We start from the raw sequence: 18,505 nt of genomic DNA, 5'->3' as shown, positions 1-18,505 counted from the left end.
CAAACAAAGTCAGGTCACAGCTCTAAAAGGGAGATTTTATCATGGAAATAGTAACATATAGTCTTGAATACTTTTATTTCTGCCAACTTCAATTTAGAAATTATATTGCTTTTAGCAAAATAACCTCTCAAAGGGCAACCCAGATAACTACCATGGAAAATATTTGGTGATAGGGCAACACTGAAATTGGTGATTCAGAGTAGACTTCAGTAGTCCAGAATTTATTATCTAAAATACAATGCTATCCAAATGCTCCCTGTACTACCACAATTTTTATTAAAGTCTATCATTAACAGAACTTGGTGTCTCCCCAAACACTAGCAAACAAATTTCTTCCCACTGCATTTCAAAATGTATTCAAATATATTTTCTTTATAATACTATGCTCACTACACTCGAGAAGTTACATTACTAAAATTATTTTTACTTAAGTAACTTCTCTTACCTAATACTGATGTCTTTCCTAAAAAATAAGTCAAAAAAAAAAAACCTTAAATGACTAGGTTTGATATAAGTTCACAAACTTAGCTCAATTTTTCTACTGCTGCCTAGATAAAAATTTTTAGAAATTTTTAAAATACAGAAAAACATTGATAGAACAAATATCTGACTACCAACTACTCAGAATTGATGACTGTTACAATTTACTTTCTTGGGTTTAAGACCTAAGAAATATAATGTTAATTAATGAGCATAGAAGGGTAACACAATGAAATTTGAGCTTCAGTGGTCATAAAAATTATCTGAATCTGTCATTACTTCAGTGTAGAAACCCTGGACTTTTTACCATGGTACAGACCAATAAACAATGTTTCCAAGGAAACAGCCCTCTGCAGCAACCCACCTTTAGGAAAAAAGCCAGTGGATGTCAAATATTCTGGTTTTCTAGAAGCCTGAATAAGCCACAGTTAAAGTTCTTGTCATTTTCTCCTGGGAAGAGAGTTTTTTCACTCCAAATCTCTCTTTTTCAATTAGGTTATGGAGTAAGTAATGTGGTTGATGTTCATCCATCCATTCTCCCAGCTTCCTTTAAATATATTCTTTGTTGAATAAGGTCTTCTGCTGAAGTTGTAACTCATGCATGTTTAAATTTAGAACTCTCTTAAATGTAAAAGAGAAAGTTTACTAGGGTCTAACAAGAAGATGCTTTCAGGAAAAAAAAAAGAGTATCAAATGTTGCAGATCAAGGAGTCCTTTATAAGAACATATGAGCTACTCCTCAGCTTTAGTAAGGGATCTCGTCAGGTTAAAGGTCACCATGATTGACTAAAAAATGTATGTGTGACGTGTTTTAAATGTGACTCTTATATCATCTCAGAAATCTAATACACATTATCTCACTTTTAATATGTCAGGTTATACAAATTATAAAGAAAAAATTTGGAATTAGAAATATATATGACTCTATGGAAGAAGAAAAACATTGTATCACTAAACTTAGCTTCAAAGCATCAGTTGACTTTGAACCATTTAGAGTAAGAAAAATCAGATCTGAATTTATTAGAATACTCCTCTGCTTAGAAGACTCTGATAGGTAATAACCTAAGATTAAGTTCAAACACCTTAGCATGTCTGCAACACCTTCCATGATGTGCCTGCCTTCTCTAGCTCAGTTTTGACAACACTTGATATGCAATAACAATGCATATTTCTCAGACTTCATTTATTCCCTTCCCTGTCCCCTGTCTCTGTCTTTCTGAACCCAGCTTTCTTGAAGGAGGAGTCTCTTGTTCTTCTTTGTCATGTGCACTTCCCCGTCTAATGGTAATTACATATGATTAATATGTCATTAGCAAACTAATTAATTAGTATGCTATGGCAATTATTCATTAAGTGCATAGTCATCATTTTTTGCTTATTTTTACAAATAAAAGTTCATTGAAAACAAAAAATGAACCACAGAGTAAAAATGAACAAAACATTCACAGATTTATAAAGCCGTATGTAGAATCATCTTCTGTCCTCAGCCCTTCAATATTTGTCTCATTCTCTGCATTTACACCAAATTTTCCTTGACTGTTTCAAGTGCAAATGGTCTTTTCCTCATCTTAAGATGTTGTTAATTTGGCAAATTAACATACTTTACTGCCTTATAATATTTTTTCATGGCTGAAACTACCATTTTAATATTTGACCAGATTATGAATAATGAAAAATAGAAAAAACAGAGAATAAAAGAGAATTTAAAACTACCCATGAAACAATCTTCATACAACCACTATTGGCATTTGATATATTTCCCTCTGGATGTTTTTATTTTCACTAGATATGTATGTGGGTTGTTTGATTTTACTATAAATATCATTATTCTTGTTACTGATATCATATTCCTATTAAATTTTTCCCAAAATTTCTAGTCTGTCGATTAGACAGACCTTGAGGAAGAATATTAAGAATTGTAAAGATTTTCAATGACTTGCTTTGCTTGACTTCTGGCAGACGCTAGAGGATGAATCAATATTTATTTTGTTTACTTCTCATTCCAGTACTTCATGGCCATGGGTTCCAAACAGGTGCTGCGTCGTTTGCAAAATGAACAATAGTTAGCAAAAGATTGCCTTGGAGCAGGGTCTGGGAGTGCTGCAGCACTATGCCCAACATTTCTCAGAGCATAGAACCGAAGGAGCTCTTGAAGAGGAGTCTTGAGTCTGTTCTCCTCAGAGGTCTCTGGCACTATTTGTTATTGCCATGTTGATACAAGTAACAGGTGACATCCTCAGAGTCCCCAGAGGACAGATTTCCTAACAACTGGCAAATAAAAGCTGGAGCAAAATGATGAAATTTATTCTAAAAGCTGGAGATTTTGACCTATATTGCTTTTATATTGTGTGACTGACGTTGATACTCAGTTCTACCTAAAGGACAGAAGTAATGCAAAATATGTTGGTAATGAATCCACTATCATGGGAAAAATACTTGGAGCCTCTCAACTTGCCATCATCCTAGGTTAATATTTCTGTGTATATCGGATGGTGGAATAGCACTGGGATTTTGAGTAATGGCACCTGCGCTGCTCTGTATATCACCCAAGTGTTCATTTGGCCTATAAATTCATTTTCACAAAACCCTCACTAAATTATTTAAACAGAAGGACCCTAGAATGTCTTCCTGATAAAAAGGCACTTTAAATACATGATATGGGCTTGCTTAGGCAGAGCCAGGTCATGTAACAAGGAAACATCAATACTCATTCCCCAGGGTTTCTCTGATGTTATTATCTCCCAACTCACATCTCCCACACCCACTGCCCCCTGACCTATCCCACCCAGGACTTCATATTGCTACTTTGGAGTGAAAACAGATGATGGTTTGGCAAAGCTCATATATTTTGGTGACTAATTTCTAGACAATACCAAGAGGCAAACAGTGGCTCTAATGACATTCTTGCAGGAAAATTGAACTTTCCTTGAAAAATAGAAAAAAGCTAGGAAACTTTGTTTTCATCCTTACTCAGTCTCTGAGCTTATAGATCAAAACATATCTTCTGTTCTCAGGTGAGCACTCTGCACAAGGAAAAACCAAGAACTGACAGCTTGAGGAATTCTCCCCACACCTAGGCAATAATTATGTAAGTTTCCCTGTTTCATTCATGGAGACAATCATTAATATCTGTTTTGTTAGCCTGGTGCAGTTTAGATTGTTTTTAAAGAATTTCAAAAGCTGAAAAGTTAATGGTTTGTGTCAGTGCAATTATCATTCATTATTTATTTGTCTAAAAACAAACTCTAACAAAAATTGCCAAAAAATGCATGACCTGGTGGTTGTAGACGATTTGTCCAATTCTCTTGCCTATCTAAGGAATGATACAATTTGTTCTTTCTGCCTGTTGCTAATGTTTCCTTGTAAATCCAGTCTGCCTACCTAGGTCAGTAAGCAGACACTAACTGTGGCACTTAGACAGACTTCTGTTGCTAACAAAGACTGGCAGGATCCAAGTGACAGTGCTTGCAAATTTGCAGTTTATTGCAAGAAAATGATAAAGCATAGAAACTGCATTACAGTAAAGGTGTGTATCACGGCCACAGTCTGGTTCAGGGAAATGGGTTCAGAGAAGCTAGATGAAGGGTCCAACTGCCCTCTCTCTATAAGGACCATACCAGAATACATTTTCTCTCTTCTCTCTGGGTCTAGAAACCATGGATGTGTGGAAAAAACACCTTCAAAAAGATGACCTAAAATTCAGTTTCAGCCAGGTTTCCTTTTACTCAGCTGGTTATGTAGACATAGTCTTGCTGTGTAACCAGCCAAGCGACAGAGCCCTCCAGATAGCGTGACAAAATCAGATACAAATGATCAATCTTACTACAATAATTGTGAATCAATAAAAAATGGAAATTTCTCAAAAGTATATTCCATGTCATGACCAGGAGTAAGCTCAAGGCAGGTACATTTCTTATTTTAGTAAAGAGCCCAGGTCAATGTTAAACCTGCCTTGGAATTAACTCTCCCAGTTGGTATGGGATTGCCTTTTACTTTCCCAGAACTGAGTAAGGAAATGCTCTTCTGACTTTTAACTTAATTGTTACAAGAAGTATCAATTAAGTGTTGTCACTTAGTTTTTGAGGTTTTATAAAACTTGTAGAAGAATCAACCCTTCGGCAACTAACAATAAAAAATAAAATAAAATAAATACATCTCCAGAATTGGCCTGATCACAATGGTAGTCACTCTAGGTAAAGTGTCCACGATGAGAAATATTGTATTCATGGCCTAGGTCTACTGCCTAACTACTAACCCTGTGCTGTTACAGACACTCAGAAATTTCTTGTAGAATAAATGGTACCTGCTGTGCTTGTCTGCCCAGTAGCAGAAGACAAAGACAGAGGAGTGCCATCCAAACACATGCGTCAGTATCAGGATTTTATCCCCCTCTAGCCAGTAATTAGGGATGGATTAGGAATCTTGGAATTTGTGCACTCTCAGCATGCTGCAGTGCCCTCTGGAAAAGAGGCAAGCCTGCCTCTCCCTGCCCTCCTGCTCTTCACCAGTCATGAGCCCCCAGCTTGGGCCTGCAATACAATCACCTTTTCCCAGCTGATTAGTCTAATAGGCAGTGGCTCTGAGTGGCAAGCTAAGGTCTCTGCCCCTGCTGTGACCAAGCTTGGGGGAGAGAAAAAATCCTAAGCTTGTCTCAGGCCTGCAGTGCACAGTCTGGGAATGCTAAGCTGAGATCTACGACCAGCACTTGAGTGGGAGAGGATCACACACTCTCAGAGCACTGAGGGGGAGCATGGCTACAAATGTGAGGAAACACAGAGGGGCTGCATGGCTGGCTAAGAGTCTATCTACCAGCCATTATGTTTAAGCACTATCTGTTGAATTGCAAACCAAACTTCAACACCAAAATACTTTGGTAATATAGTCCTCTGCAAAACCAAGGACAAGAAATCAACTGCAAATAAAGACCCTGCACAAAGCCTCAGCCCTCTGAAAACATATAGGAATGAAACCCACTATACTCAAATTATGCTACAATTAAAGAAACATCACCCCACATAGGTGAGAAAGAACCAGCTCAAGAACTCCTGAAATTCTAAAAGCCAGATTGCCTCCTTACCTCCAAATGACTGAACTGGTTGCTCTGCAATGATTCTTAACTAGAAAAAAGATGGATGAAATTACAGAAATAGAATTCAGAATCTGGATGGCAATGAAGATCATTGAGAATCAGAAGACTGAAACCCATTCCAAGGAATCTAAGGAATTCAACAAAACCATACAAGGGATGAAAGATGAAATAGCCATTTTAAGAAAGAAAAAAATTAATCTGATAGAGCTGAAAAACTCACCACAAGAATTTCTTAACACATCAGAAGTATTAACAGCAGAATAGATCAAGTCAACGAAAGAATCTCAGAACTCAAAGACTAGTTCTTCACATTAACATAGTCAGATAAAAATAAAGAAAACAGAATTTTCAAAAATGAACAAATCTCCAGGAAACATGAGATTATGTAAAGAGGCAAAACTTATGACTCATTGGCATCCCTGAAAGACAAGGAGAGAAAGCAAGCAGTTTGGAAAACATATTTGAGGATATTGTCCATGAAAATGTCCCCAACTTAGCTAGAGAGGTTGATATTCAAATTCAGGAAATTCAGAGAACCCCTGCAAGATACTATATAAGACAACCATCCCCAAGACACATAGTCATCAGATGTTCCAAGGTCAATGTGAAAAGAAAAATATTAAAGGCAGCTAGGGAGAATGGGCAGGTCACCTGCAGAGGGAACCCCATCAATGGCTAACACTGGACCTTTCAGACAAAACTCTATAAGCTAGAAGAGACTGGGGGCCTATATTCAGCATCCTTAAAGAGAAGAAATTCCAACAAAGAATTTCATATTCAGCCAAACTAGACCACATAAACAAAGCAGAAATAAAATCCTTTTCAGACAAGCAAATACTAAGGGAATTCATTACCACCAGACCTACTTTTCAAGAGGTTCATAGGGAGTTCTGAATATGGAAAGAAAGGACCATTACTGGCTACTACAAAAACACACTAAAGTACATACAACATTGACGCTATAAAGCAAAATCACAATCATGTCTACACAAAACCAGATAACAATAGAATGACAGGATAAAATCCACACATATTAATATTAACCTTGAATGTTAGTGGGCTAAACACTCCATTTAAAAGGCATCAAGTGGCAAATTGGATAAAGAAGTAAGACCCAAGTGTATGCTGTCTTTCAGAGATGCATCTCACATTCAAGGACACCTACAGTCTCAGAGTAAAGTGTTGGAGAAAGATTTATCAAGCGAATAGAAAACAAACAAACAAACAAGAGCAGGGGTTGCTATTCTTATTTCAGACAAAAGAGACTTTAAACCAAAAATGATCAAAAAGGACAAAGAAAGGCAGTGATAAAGGGTTCAACTCAACAAAAAGACTTAACTGTCCTAAATATATGCACCCAACACGAGGGCACCTAGATTTACAAAACAGTCTTTTAGTCTTACAAAGAGACTTAGGTAACCACACAATAATAGTAGATTTCAACACTCCACTGGTGATATTGGAGAGATCATCAAGACAGATTACTAACAAAGATGTTTGGGACCTACATTTGACAATTGACAAAATAGAACTAACATGCATCTACAGAAAAGTCCACTCAACAAAAGCAGAATATAAATCCTTTTCATCCATGCATGACACATATTCTAAAATTGACTACATGTTCAGTCAGAAACTAATTCTCAATAATTTCAGAAAAGCCAAAATCATATCAACCACATTCTCAGACCACAGCACAATAAGAATAGAAATCAATACCAAGACGATTTTTAAAAACCCTGCAATTCAATGGAAATTAAACAATCTGCTCCTGAATGACTTTTCTGTAAACAATGAAATTAAAGCAGAAATCATGAAATTCTTTAAAATTAGTGAAAACAAAGATACAACATACCAAAATCTCTAGATACAGCTACAACAGTGTTAAGATGAAAATTAATAGCACTAAATGCCTATATCAAACAATTAGAAAGATCTCAAATTGACAATCTAACATCACGCCTAGAGGAACTAAACAAATAACAAATAACTAATCCCACAGCTAGCAAAAGAAAAATAACCAAAATCAGAGATGAATTGAGTGAAATGGAGATGATAAAAACTATGCAAAAGATCAACAAAACCAAAAGTTTGCCTTTTGGAAGAATAAATAGGACTGATAGACTGTTAGCTAGACTTAAAAAGAAAAGAGAGAAGATCCAAATAAATGCTATCAGAAATGATAGTGGATATTACCACTAACCCCATAGAAATACAAAAAACAAACAAACAAAAAATCCAGAGACTATAACAAACATTTCTATGTACCCAAACCAGAAAACATAAAAGAAATAGGTAAGTTCCTGGAAAAACACAACCTCCCAAGATTGAACCAGTAATAAACTGAAAACCTGAACAGACCAATAACGCATTCCAAAATGGACTCAGTAATAAAAAAACCTACCAACCAGAAAAAGCCCTGGACAAGACAGATTCACAGCTGAATTCTACCAGGTGTATAAGGAAGAGCTGGTACCAATCCTACTGAAACAATTCCAAAAAATTGAGAATAAACTCCTCCCTAACTCTTTCTATGTAGCTAATGTCACACTGATACCATGAAACCTGCAGAAACACAATGAATAAAGCAAACTTCAGGCCAATATCTCTGATGAACATAGATAAAAGTTCTCAACAAAATACTAGTAAAGTGAACACCAGAAGCATGTCATAAAGCTAATCCACCATGATCAAGAAAGCTTCATCCCTGAGATGCAAGGCTGAGTCAACATATACAAATCAATAAGTGCAATTCATTATGTAAACAGAACTCAAAACACAAATTCCATGTTCATCTTAATAAATGCAGACAGAAAAGGCTTGTGATAAAATTTAACAGCTTTTCATGTTAAAAAACCCTCAACAATCTAGGCATTGAAGAAACATACCTCAAAATGATAAGATCCATCTATGACAAACCCACAGCCAACATCAGACTGAATGGGAAGAAGCATCTGGAAGTGTTCCCAGGAAAACTGTAACAAGACATGGATGCCCATTTCACCACTCATATTCATATGGCACTGGGAGTCATAGCCAGAGCAGTCAGGCAAGAGAAGAAATAAAAGGCATTCAAATAGGAAGAGAAGAAGTCAAACTATCTGTCTTCATAGATTGTATGATTCTATACCTAGAAAACCCCATAGTCTTTTCCCAAGGGCTCCTAGCTCTGATAAACAACTTCAGCAAAGTTTTGGGATACAAAATCGATGTACAAAATTCAGTGGCATTTCTATGCACCAACAACATCCAAGTTGAGAGACAAATCAAGAATGCAATCCGATTCACAGGAGCCACAAAAATAATAAAATACCTAGGAATACAATTAACCAGAAGGCAAAAGATCTCTATAATGAGAAGTACAAAACATGACAAAAGAAATCAGAAATGACATGAACCAATGGAAATATATTCCATTGGAAGAATCAATATTGTTTAAAAAGGCCATACTCTTCAAAGCAATCTGCAGAATCAATGTTATTCTCTATCAAACTACCAATGACAATTTTCACAGAATTAGAAAAAACCTATTCTGAAATTCATTTGGATCCAAAAGAGAGCCCAAATAGCTAAAGCAATCCTAGGCAAAAAGAACAAAGCTGGAGACATTACACTACCCAACTTCAAATGATACTACAAGACTACAGTAATTAATACAGTATGATACTGGTACAAAAACAGACAGGTAGATCAATGAAACGAGTTCGAAAACCCTGAAATAATGCCACACACATACAACTTCAAATGGCACTACAAGGCTACAGTAACTAGTACAGTATGACAAATGATACTACAAGGCTACAGTAACCAGTATAGTATGATACTGGTGCAAAAACAGACACATAGGTCAACGAAACAAGTTAGAGAACTTTGAAATAATGCCACACACAACTATCTCATCTTCAACAAAGCTGACAATAACAAGCAATGGGGAAAGGACTTTCTAGTCAATGAATAGTGCTGGGAAAACTGGCTAGCCATATGCAGAAGATTAAAACTGGATCCTTACCTTTTATCATATACAAAAATCAACTAAGATGGATTAAAGACTTGAATGTAAAACAAAAACTGTAAAATCTCTAGAAGAATACCTAGGAAATACCATTCTGGACATCAGTCTTCATGATGAAGACTCCAAAAGCAATAGAAACAAAACCAAAAACTAACGAGGCCCAGCTAAACTAAAGAGCTTCTGCACAGCCTAAGAAACTATCAACAGAGTACACAGACGACTTAGAAAATGGGAGAAAATTTTCATGAACTATGCATCCGATAAAGATATAATATCCAGAATCTATAAGGAATTTAAACAAATGAAAGAGTAAAAAACAACCCCATTAAAAAATGGGCAAAGGACATGAATGCACATTCTCAAAATAAGACATACACAGGACCAACAAGCATATGCAAAAGTGCCTAACATCACTAATCATTTGAGAAATGCAAATCAAAACCATAATGAGATGCCATCTCATATCAGTCACAATGGCGACCATAAAAAGTTAAGAAGTCACAGATGCTGGTCAGGTTGTAGAGAAAAAGGAATGCTTATACCCTGCTGGTGAGAATGCAAATTAGTTCAATCACTGTGGAAACAGCCTGGAGATTTCTCAAAGAACTTAAAACAGAACTACATTTCAACCCAGCAGTCCCATTACTAGATATAGACCAAAGAAATACAAATTGTTTTACTGTCAAATCACATGCACATGTATGTTCATCACAGAACTGTCTAATATAAGAAAGACATGGAATGAACCTAGATGCCCATCAACCTAGATGCCCATCAATGGTGGACTAGTTAAAGAAAATGTGGTACGCATACACTATTGAATACTATGCAGCCATATACGAGAACCGGATTGTTTCCTTTGCAATGACATGGATGAACCTGGAGTCCATTATTCTAATTGAAGTTACTGAAGACAGAAAACCAAATACTGTATCTTCTCATTTCTAAGTGGGTGCCAAGCACTGAATGCACACAGGCACAGAGTAGGGAACAATAGACACCAGGACCTACTTGAAGGGGGAGGGTGGAATGAGAGTGAGTACTTTGAAACTACCTATTGGCTATTATGCTAATTACCTGGGTGACAAAATTTTCTGAACGCCAAATCCCTATGGCATGCAATTACCCATGTAACCAGCCTCCAGATGTACCCCTTGAAACGAAAATAAAAGTTTTAAAGGAGAAAAAAGGAATCTGGAAGTTTGTCCATCCTATGCAATGGACACTTCCAGGTGCAAAGTTTGAGAAGCTGGGGATGAGATACGTTGTTCAACCCTAGCTGATATATGGAAAGCTTCCTTCCATACTTGCTATGGTTGCTTTGCAACCCAGTGGCTAGTAAAGGGTTGTTCTCTAAATTACCAAAATGTTCAAATATTAGTAACTAATTGATCAACTTGGAGAAAGCAAGTCTTCTGCAGTTGGAGGAGCGGGGGGAAGAAAGAAAGAAAAAGTGTATAGAAGGCAAGAAACAGTGTTGACTTTCGAACTAGCTTAATAAAAGTAATTTTTGTTCAACTCCCATTCCTTTCCATTTTTGTACTTTAAAAAAATATTCCGAGCCTCAGATTCCAAGGCTTTTGATTTGAAAAGCTAAATAACTTTTGTTACTCCTCTTTGTAATTTTGAAATTATATAATGATGTTCTGAAGAGTAAAGATCAGAAAGTAATGGGAAGAAACAAGTTTGACATCTGTCAATTCTATTGTCTGTCTCACTTTTTTCTTTAAGATATTTCTATCACTGTACTTTGAATTTAATACTCAAAGAGTACCTACTGTCTAGGTTGTCAACTTGAAATTAGATATCAACTTGAAGATTCAGAATATATAGAAATGAATTCATCAAACCTAGAAGATTTCGAGAAAGAAGTTAAAAAGTCTTGAACTCTCATGCAACAGCAAACAGTATTACAGAAATAATCACCTATGTTAAAAATTTCCATCCCAAAACAATATTCTAGATATATTTAATGCTTGTTGCTTCATATATTGATAATCTATTTTGTTCACAGTGTCACGTTTAATGTGATTTGGCAGGGCAGACAGGAATTTTGAAACATTTATGAGCTATAAACCTTGCCTTCTGCAAAGCTTTACCTTGTGGGAGCGTGAAATCATATACAAGAGGGTGGCAGCAAACGTGTAGAAGCAGCTTAAATGTTTAATGATATGGAAATTATAAAATAAATTATACTTTGCACAGTGACATTATATAATGAGTAAAAATAATTCTCAAAATAATTTTTAATAACATGAAAGCATGCCTAAGATATAAAATTAAAAGGGAAAAATAACAATTTTAGAATTGAACAGATAGCCATTTAACTGTTCTATGACCAACTCTGCGCTGTTGTCAAGGAGGAATCTGCTGCTACCTGGTTGCTCCCTCACCAGTAGGTCTCATCTTCCTTCTGTTCCAAGACACTTTGAGAGGCTGAAGAGTGAAGGGGGTTTCAGACCAGTGAAGAACTGTGGTGTTAGAAAGTCTAGTAGCTTGGATGAAAGTCTGTTCCCACAAACCCTCAGCAATGTGGATTGTTAGCTATTTCCATTTTTCTCCAAGATACAATTCCTTGGTACATCTGTAATTTTCTAAATGCTGCCCTGATAATCTAAGAGTATCTTTGTGAACTTCCAGATGAGCTTAACGTGTTTTTCATTTATTTTTCTTTCATTTTAAAATGAAATAACACAAGCTAAAAGGAACACATCATAAATAAAGGAGATTTACAATTGCTGCTCTGTATTCGCGGAGGTGGAAGATTGATTTCAAAAGGCCTGGACATACCAAAATCTGTGATTGCTCAAGTCCCTGATGTAAATAAAACTGCATAGTGTTTGCATATAACCTATATAAATTCTCTCATGTAGTACTTTAAACTATCTCTAGATTATTTGTAATACCTAATACAATGTACATGCTATATAAATAGTTGTTATACTATATTTTATTTGTATTATTTTTATTAATGTATTATTAATTTTTACTGTTTTTGAATATTTTTTATTCAAGTTGGTTGAGTCTGTGGACATAGAACCCACAGATATGGAAGGCCAACTGTATATTATGATCATGTTCTATAACCCTGAATGAATTTCTTAATAGTGCTCTACACTGTGTTCCACATCTATAAAACATGGTCTTTTCTCCTATGGCCATTCTGATTGTTGTCAGTAGCGTTAAAGAAACCTATTATGAAATCTTATTATAAAATAGCCATTAAAAGCAAAGACTAATATTGGTACGGACGTAAAGAATCATTAATGAAGCAAGATTTATTTTTTGAGAGAGACTGTCGATGTGAAATGCATGCTGATGAAACTAGAGTTTGTTCTTATTTAGGTTGCTGATCTTTGAGAAAATAATTTAAACAGTGTCAATGATGAGCATTATCCTATTAGCACAAACGCAGATGTTTACCAGTTGAACTACGCTACAGACTCTTGACTTCACTTGAAAACTCATCTATGGAGGAGTATGGCTCAGCGGAACAAAAAGTGACAGAGACCTTACTCCTTGTCAAGTACTAGCCCAAATATAAAGAGGGCTTTTCATGGTTGCAGTTCTCAAGAAGCTTATAGAAGTGGAAAGAAACGCAGATAAGAAAAACAATTGTAATATAATATGGTAAATGACAACACAGTGTTATGTGAAGACAGACATGATACCGTGAAGTTTGATGGCAAATTTCTTAGAGATGGTATTTGAGCTAAAACTTACAGAATGAGAAGAAAAAAAAAAAAGATAGTGGCCTAGGTGAAGAGAGGAACGATTTTCCAGGCACAGGTAATAGCATGTACAAACAGGAAAAGAATTGTGAAACTGAATGGTGTATGAAAGAAATTATAAAACTTTAAAAATTGTTATAGTAATCTGATACTGCTGCAACATTCATGTTATTGTATTTTTTAAAATGTCTGTTTGTAGCTGAATAGATATTGTTAGAAACCAACAATGTTCTTCACTATAAACAGCTTGAGAAGCGTTGACCTCTGACTGGGAAATAAGGCTCAAGTAGTAGAGGGTACTAGATCACAGGAAGCCTTGTTTCCCAAGGTAAATCATGAAGGACTGCATGAGGCTAGAATGAAGTACTAACTTTCTTCATTCACTAATGACATCAAAAGTCTATCCACAAATAAGGGAACAACAGACACCAGGGCCTTCTTGAGGGTAGAGGGTGGGAGGAGGGTGAGGATCGAAAAAATACTATGCTTATTACATGGGTAAAATAATCTGCACAAAAAACTCCACGACATGCAGTTTACCTATATAACAAACCTGTACATATACCCATGAACCTAAAATAAAAGTATAAAGAAAAGAAGATAAAAATAAAAAAAGAAGTCATTTATCATTTTGAGGAACCCCTCACTTTACCTTGGATATAAAATATGCCTTAAAAACTAGTTCAATAATTGAAAGAGAGGCCTTGTCTGCAATCATTCTTCAAATCATGGTACTTAAGCTACACCATGCTCTGGCATGTGCTCAACCATCTATCAGCCATAAATGCTCTGGGAGGAAGTCACAGATATCCTGTTCTACAATCATTTCCTTATCTTAAGACTTGACGTGGATACCTGTAGCTGCTACCTGCAGGCCATGGCAGCCAATGTCCAACGTTCCCCCATGTAAAGCAACAGTTCAGCCATCCCTATCAAAGGACTTGCCTTCACCAACCAAACCAGAAAAGAGTTGGCTACAGGTCTCCGCCACTAGTACCACTCCCCACACTCCACCACACACACCATATCATGCTCTCCCCAGACCCTAGCAAACCAACAGCACTGCCATCAGCAACACAACACCATCTAATCCCTGACAGGTTGGGCCACTGCCCGTTTCCTACTTGGGACACAGAAGTCTCCATCTCTTGCTCTTTTATAGACCAATACTGAAAGTTGTTCCTACACTGCAGAGAAAAATGCAAAATACTAAACCAAAGGCTTGGCTATCTTTCCTATGAAGAAGTGGCAAATGGTATTCCTTCATTCTTTCTTCTGATGCCTATTCATTCTTCTCCCTGATGAGTAGACAGCAGCAAAGCTTTAAAGTTGCCCATAAATTTCTTAATTACTCACATTGTCACCCCAAGCAACAGATCTTGAACTGTACCGCATTAGTGATAGAGTACAGTTAAGGACTTCAAGCAGAAGAGGAATATGAGATTTATGCTTGATATACACCAGTGTGTGTTTAAGGTGGAAGACTCATTCAAGAAGAGCAAGACCAGAAGCAGAGAAGCCAGAGGCTATTGCAATATTCCGCTGGAAAAAGATAAAGGCTTAAGCTAGGGAGCCTCAGTATGGAGGAAGATGAAGAGGCAGAATAGAATAGAGAAAAATGTCTGGAGGTTACAAATTTCATGAAGTGGTGATTGATTGGATGTGGCCGGTGGGGAATGAGGAAGAGAAGGACTATAGACAATATCCACACTCCCATCCTGGGTGTCTGAATGCATTATGGAGGAAATACTGAAGATTGAGATAGTGGAGTGAGGGGAACAGGTTTGGGAAAGAAAACAGTGCTTCTCTTTTCAGATATGTCAAGTTTGAAGTGCTTGAGAGACAATCAAGTGATTCTACTAGGTGGAAAAAAGGTAGCTAGTGACAACCATTTCTTACTAAGAGATGGACTCCCCCAGCATCTCTATTTCTTCTTCGCTTTCTTGGAATCTGAACTTTGTTGTTGTTGTTGCTCACAGGCTTAATCTTCAGCTTCCATGCTCCAAGGGTGGAAAAGGAGAAAGTCCTGCAGAATCAGTCCCGACTTCCATACCTGCTGCTGGCCTCTATACCAGTCGTCTGTCCCAGAAAAGTGATGTCCAGCTGACATGCAACAATTTGATGGAATCAAAAAGAACCCCGGCGCTCTCCAGTCCTCTGACATTTAAAAATTGCATTACTCCATTTATAGGAGCGTTCCTAGGAAAAGGAATTTTAGAAGGGGAATTTGTGAGCAGTGAATCTGACAGCCCAGGGGGTGGACTCGCTGACAGGCATACCTTCCTTAATGTTTAAAGTTTTCTGGGCCAAGAATTTTTATCCATGAAGACTTTCCTACTTTTCTCAGTGTTCTTATATTACCTACTGTTAGTATTTATTGTTTACCACTATGTTAATGCAGGGAAAATGTGCATGTGTATTATTAAATATTAGGTAGAAATCATACCATGCTACTTTGTACATATAAGTATTTTATTCCTGTTTTTGTGTTACTTTTAATAAATAATTACTGTTCTCAGTACACTAAGAATACTATAACATGACTGTGAAAATGGCAATGTTATTGTCTTCCCATAATTATGAATATTTTGGGGTGGATTATTGGAATATATGAACTCACTAATGAAAGGCATCTGTAATAAGTGAGAAAGGGACATGGGATTCACATATCAGACTCTGTTAGGGAGACAGTAATTTATCAGTTCTTTGGTCTTTCTATTTGTCATTCATCCTACGTGATGAAGATGTAAGTGTAAGGGCATTTATAAGACTATACTGCATTCATTAAGATAATAGGGTCATGATTTTTCATTAGCTCATTTGATTGATATTATCTCCATGCATTTTTTATTTCTTTTAGAAATGTAATTATTTGTTCTAGCAACCATTGCTAAACCTCTAGTTTGTAGAAAATCAACACTTTATAAATACATAATTATGATATTATTTTTCATTGTATCACTGTTCTAAAAATACCATATGATTATAGCTGCCAATCCATCAGGAGCAAATTCTTCTGATAAAAGCTAACTGATCAACCTTGACCAATTTTTTGACACGTGAGATCAAAGTGTCAAGTTGGTTGAGGTTTTTTGGAAAGCTTTAGAACTAATAAGCTGCCAGTGGCAGCTTTTTAACGTATGATTATCTAAGTTGATTTTTCATGCTAAATTATCTTAGTGATCTAAGGGGCAGTTTAGTGAAGATGGAATCTTGTATTTAAAATACCTTTTTAAAATTTGTTTTGTTGTGATGTATTTTGACAACTTCCATCTTTAGGAGTTACATAATCACCTTGATTTTAGCTTCCGGATGTTTGGACTATTTATAATCAAGGACACCAAGCAAGCATAAGCATATCTATATTGCTGACTGGTGTCTGTTTGAGAAGGATGGGAAGTAGAAAAAAAAAAAAAAGAAAGAAAGAAAGGAAAGGAAGAGAGGAGAGAAGGCAGGGATCTCCACTATGTATGTTTTCACTTTAGAGCTGTTGTGCCCATGCTTATTTCTAATCTAGAAGTCTTTAAATGGTGAAACGGTGACTGGAGCATGCCAATCAGAGAACGTTTGTCTTCAGAAAATAAAAAAAAAAATCTGAGTTTGAGACCAGCCTGGCCAACATGTTGAAACCCCATATCTACTAAAAATACAAAAATTATCCTGGTGTGGTGGTGCACACCTGTAGTCCCAGCTATTCGGGAGACTGAGGCACATGAATCACTTGAATCCAGAAGACAGAGGTTGCAGTGAGCTGAGATGGCACCTTTGCACTCCAGCCAGTGTGACACAGCATGACTCTGTCACAAAACAAACAAACAAACAAACAAAAAGAAAAGGAAAGAAAGAAAAGTCCTAGCACCCCTAGATGATTTGCTGAGCTCTTCAGCAAAAGCCATGTTACATACAGCATATTGCAAGGAAATGAACTCTTCTGTAATTTAATTTAAATTATAAGTAATATGTTATTTTGGATCCTAGAGAAACCATTTTCTCTATATTTCATGAGCATTGTTAGAAAAGAGTCTACAAGAATCAGGAAGAGGGAAAAATTTTAATGGTCAGAAAAAAATAACATGTATTCTAGTTCAAGAAGTGTACACAAAGAATATGCATTAACCTAACAAAGATTAAATCTTTCAAAAAGGTCAAAGGAGGATTGAGAAGTTTACAGAGATGTCCATGGCATTTTATATCAATCTCAAAGGTAAGGTCTGCATTTTCTAAACCAATTTAAACATCTGTTGAGATAGGATATTTTGTTTTCAAGCCAAAATTATCATTAATCAAATATGTTTTAATTATGCCTGGCTTACTATAAGTTTTTTATTCTGATATACAGTTCAAATATCATTGCAACAAAGAAGTGCCTGTATTTAGATCAAAAGCAGGACTTTCTATGTGTTTGTTTTACATGATAATATGAAAATAATTTAAGTGTATCAATAGTCAAAACATAAACAAAAGCTAATCAACTGGCACTGTTGTCACCTGAGACTAAGCGGATGTTGTTGGCTAACACACAGGCTCAGCCAGCAGAGAAAGAATTCTGAATTCCCCTTGCTGAACTGAACTATTCTATTGCATATGGTTGACAAATCTGTGTGCCATTTTTTTTCTACCTACCATATTTAAATGTATGGGTATCAACGAAGGACATAGTCAAACCTTCGACGATGAACATTCCTGATTTTTTGCCTGATTATTCTCTGTTGAGCTCTACTTGTGGTCATTCAAGATTTTATGAGGTTGAAAAGAAAAGTGAATATGACCTTTAAAAGTTGTATTTTGAGTGACTATAGTCTCACCACTATGAAACTGCCAATTATTGCCTAATGTTAAAGATATCCATCATTGTGATTAATTAAACCTATAATGAATATTTTTAATGGAGAATTTGTGATGGATTATCCCCTGATCTTTTCTTTAATATTTCTCTACACACACAGGACTCCTCATGTTCCACTAAATGAGTGTACTCTGCCCCTACTTCTAGATAATTTGTCTTTTGGGCTTGAATATACTTGCTTTCTGTTCTAAATACTTTTTAAAGAAAAAAAAATTTTGATAAATAAGGGAAAATATTCATTTTGCCATCCATATTACATTCCTGAATGTGAAGTCAGAGTTTCTACCAAAATCAAGATCACCAAGAATAATTTTAAAGCTTCCAAGAACTATTTAAAAGTGTTTTCA

At 36.1% G+C, this 18,505-nt stretch overlaps 1 protein-coding gene across 2 annotated transcripts in view; it reads left to right on the top strand.

Annotated features, from left to right (window-relative positions):
* The window catches only part of EMCN (endomucin), a 121,455-nt gene extending 103,150 nt beyond the window's left edge, over window positions 1-18,305 (top strand). For both annotated transcript variants that reach the window (XM_025385546.1, XM_025385544.1), the window contains 2 exons: window positions 3,495-3,568; window positions 15,292-18,305. In XM_025385546.1, coding sequence (XP_025241331.1) covers window positions 3,495-3,529 — 35 coding nt within the window. In that variant the 3' untranslated portion in view covers window positions 3,530-3,568; window positions 15,292-18,305. The remainder of the gene's footprint in view (window positions 1-3,494; window positions 3,569-15,291) is intronic.
* The last annotated feature ends 200 nt before the right edge of the window (window positions 18,306-18,505 follow it).

The sequence above is a fragment of the Theropithecus gelada genome, chromosome 5 (genome assembly GCF_003255815.1).
Source record: "Theropithecus gelada isolate Dixy chromosome 5, Tgel_1.0, whole genome shotgun sequence".
In the NCBI taxonomy this organism is placed as follows: domain Eukaryota; kingdom Metazoa; phylum Chordata; class Mammalia; order Primates; family Cercopithecidae; genus Theropithecus; species Theropithecus gelada.
Note: the sequence above shows the minus strand (reverse complement) of the source record. Positions and strands in the feature narration are given on the sequence as shown.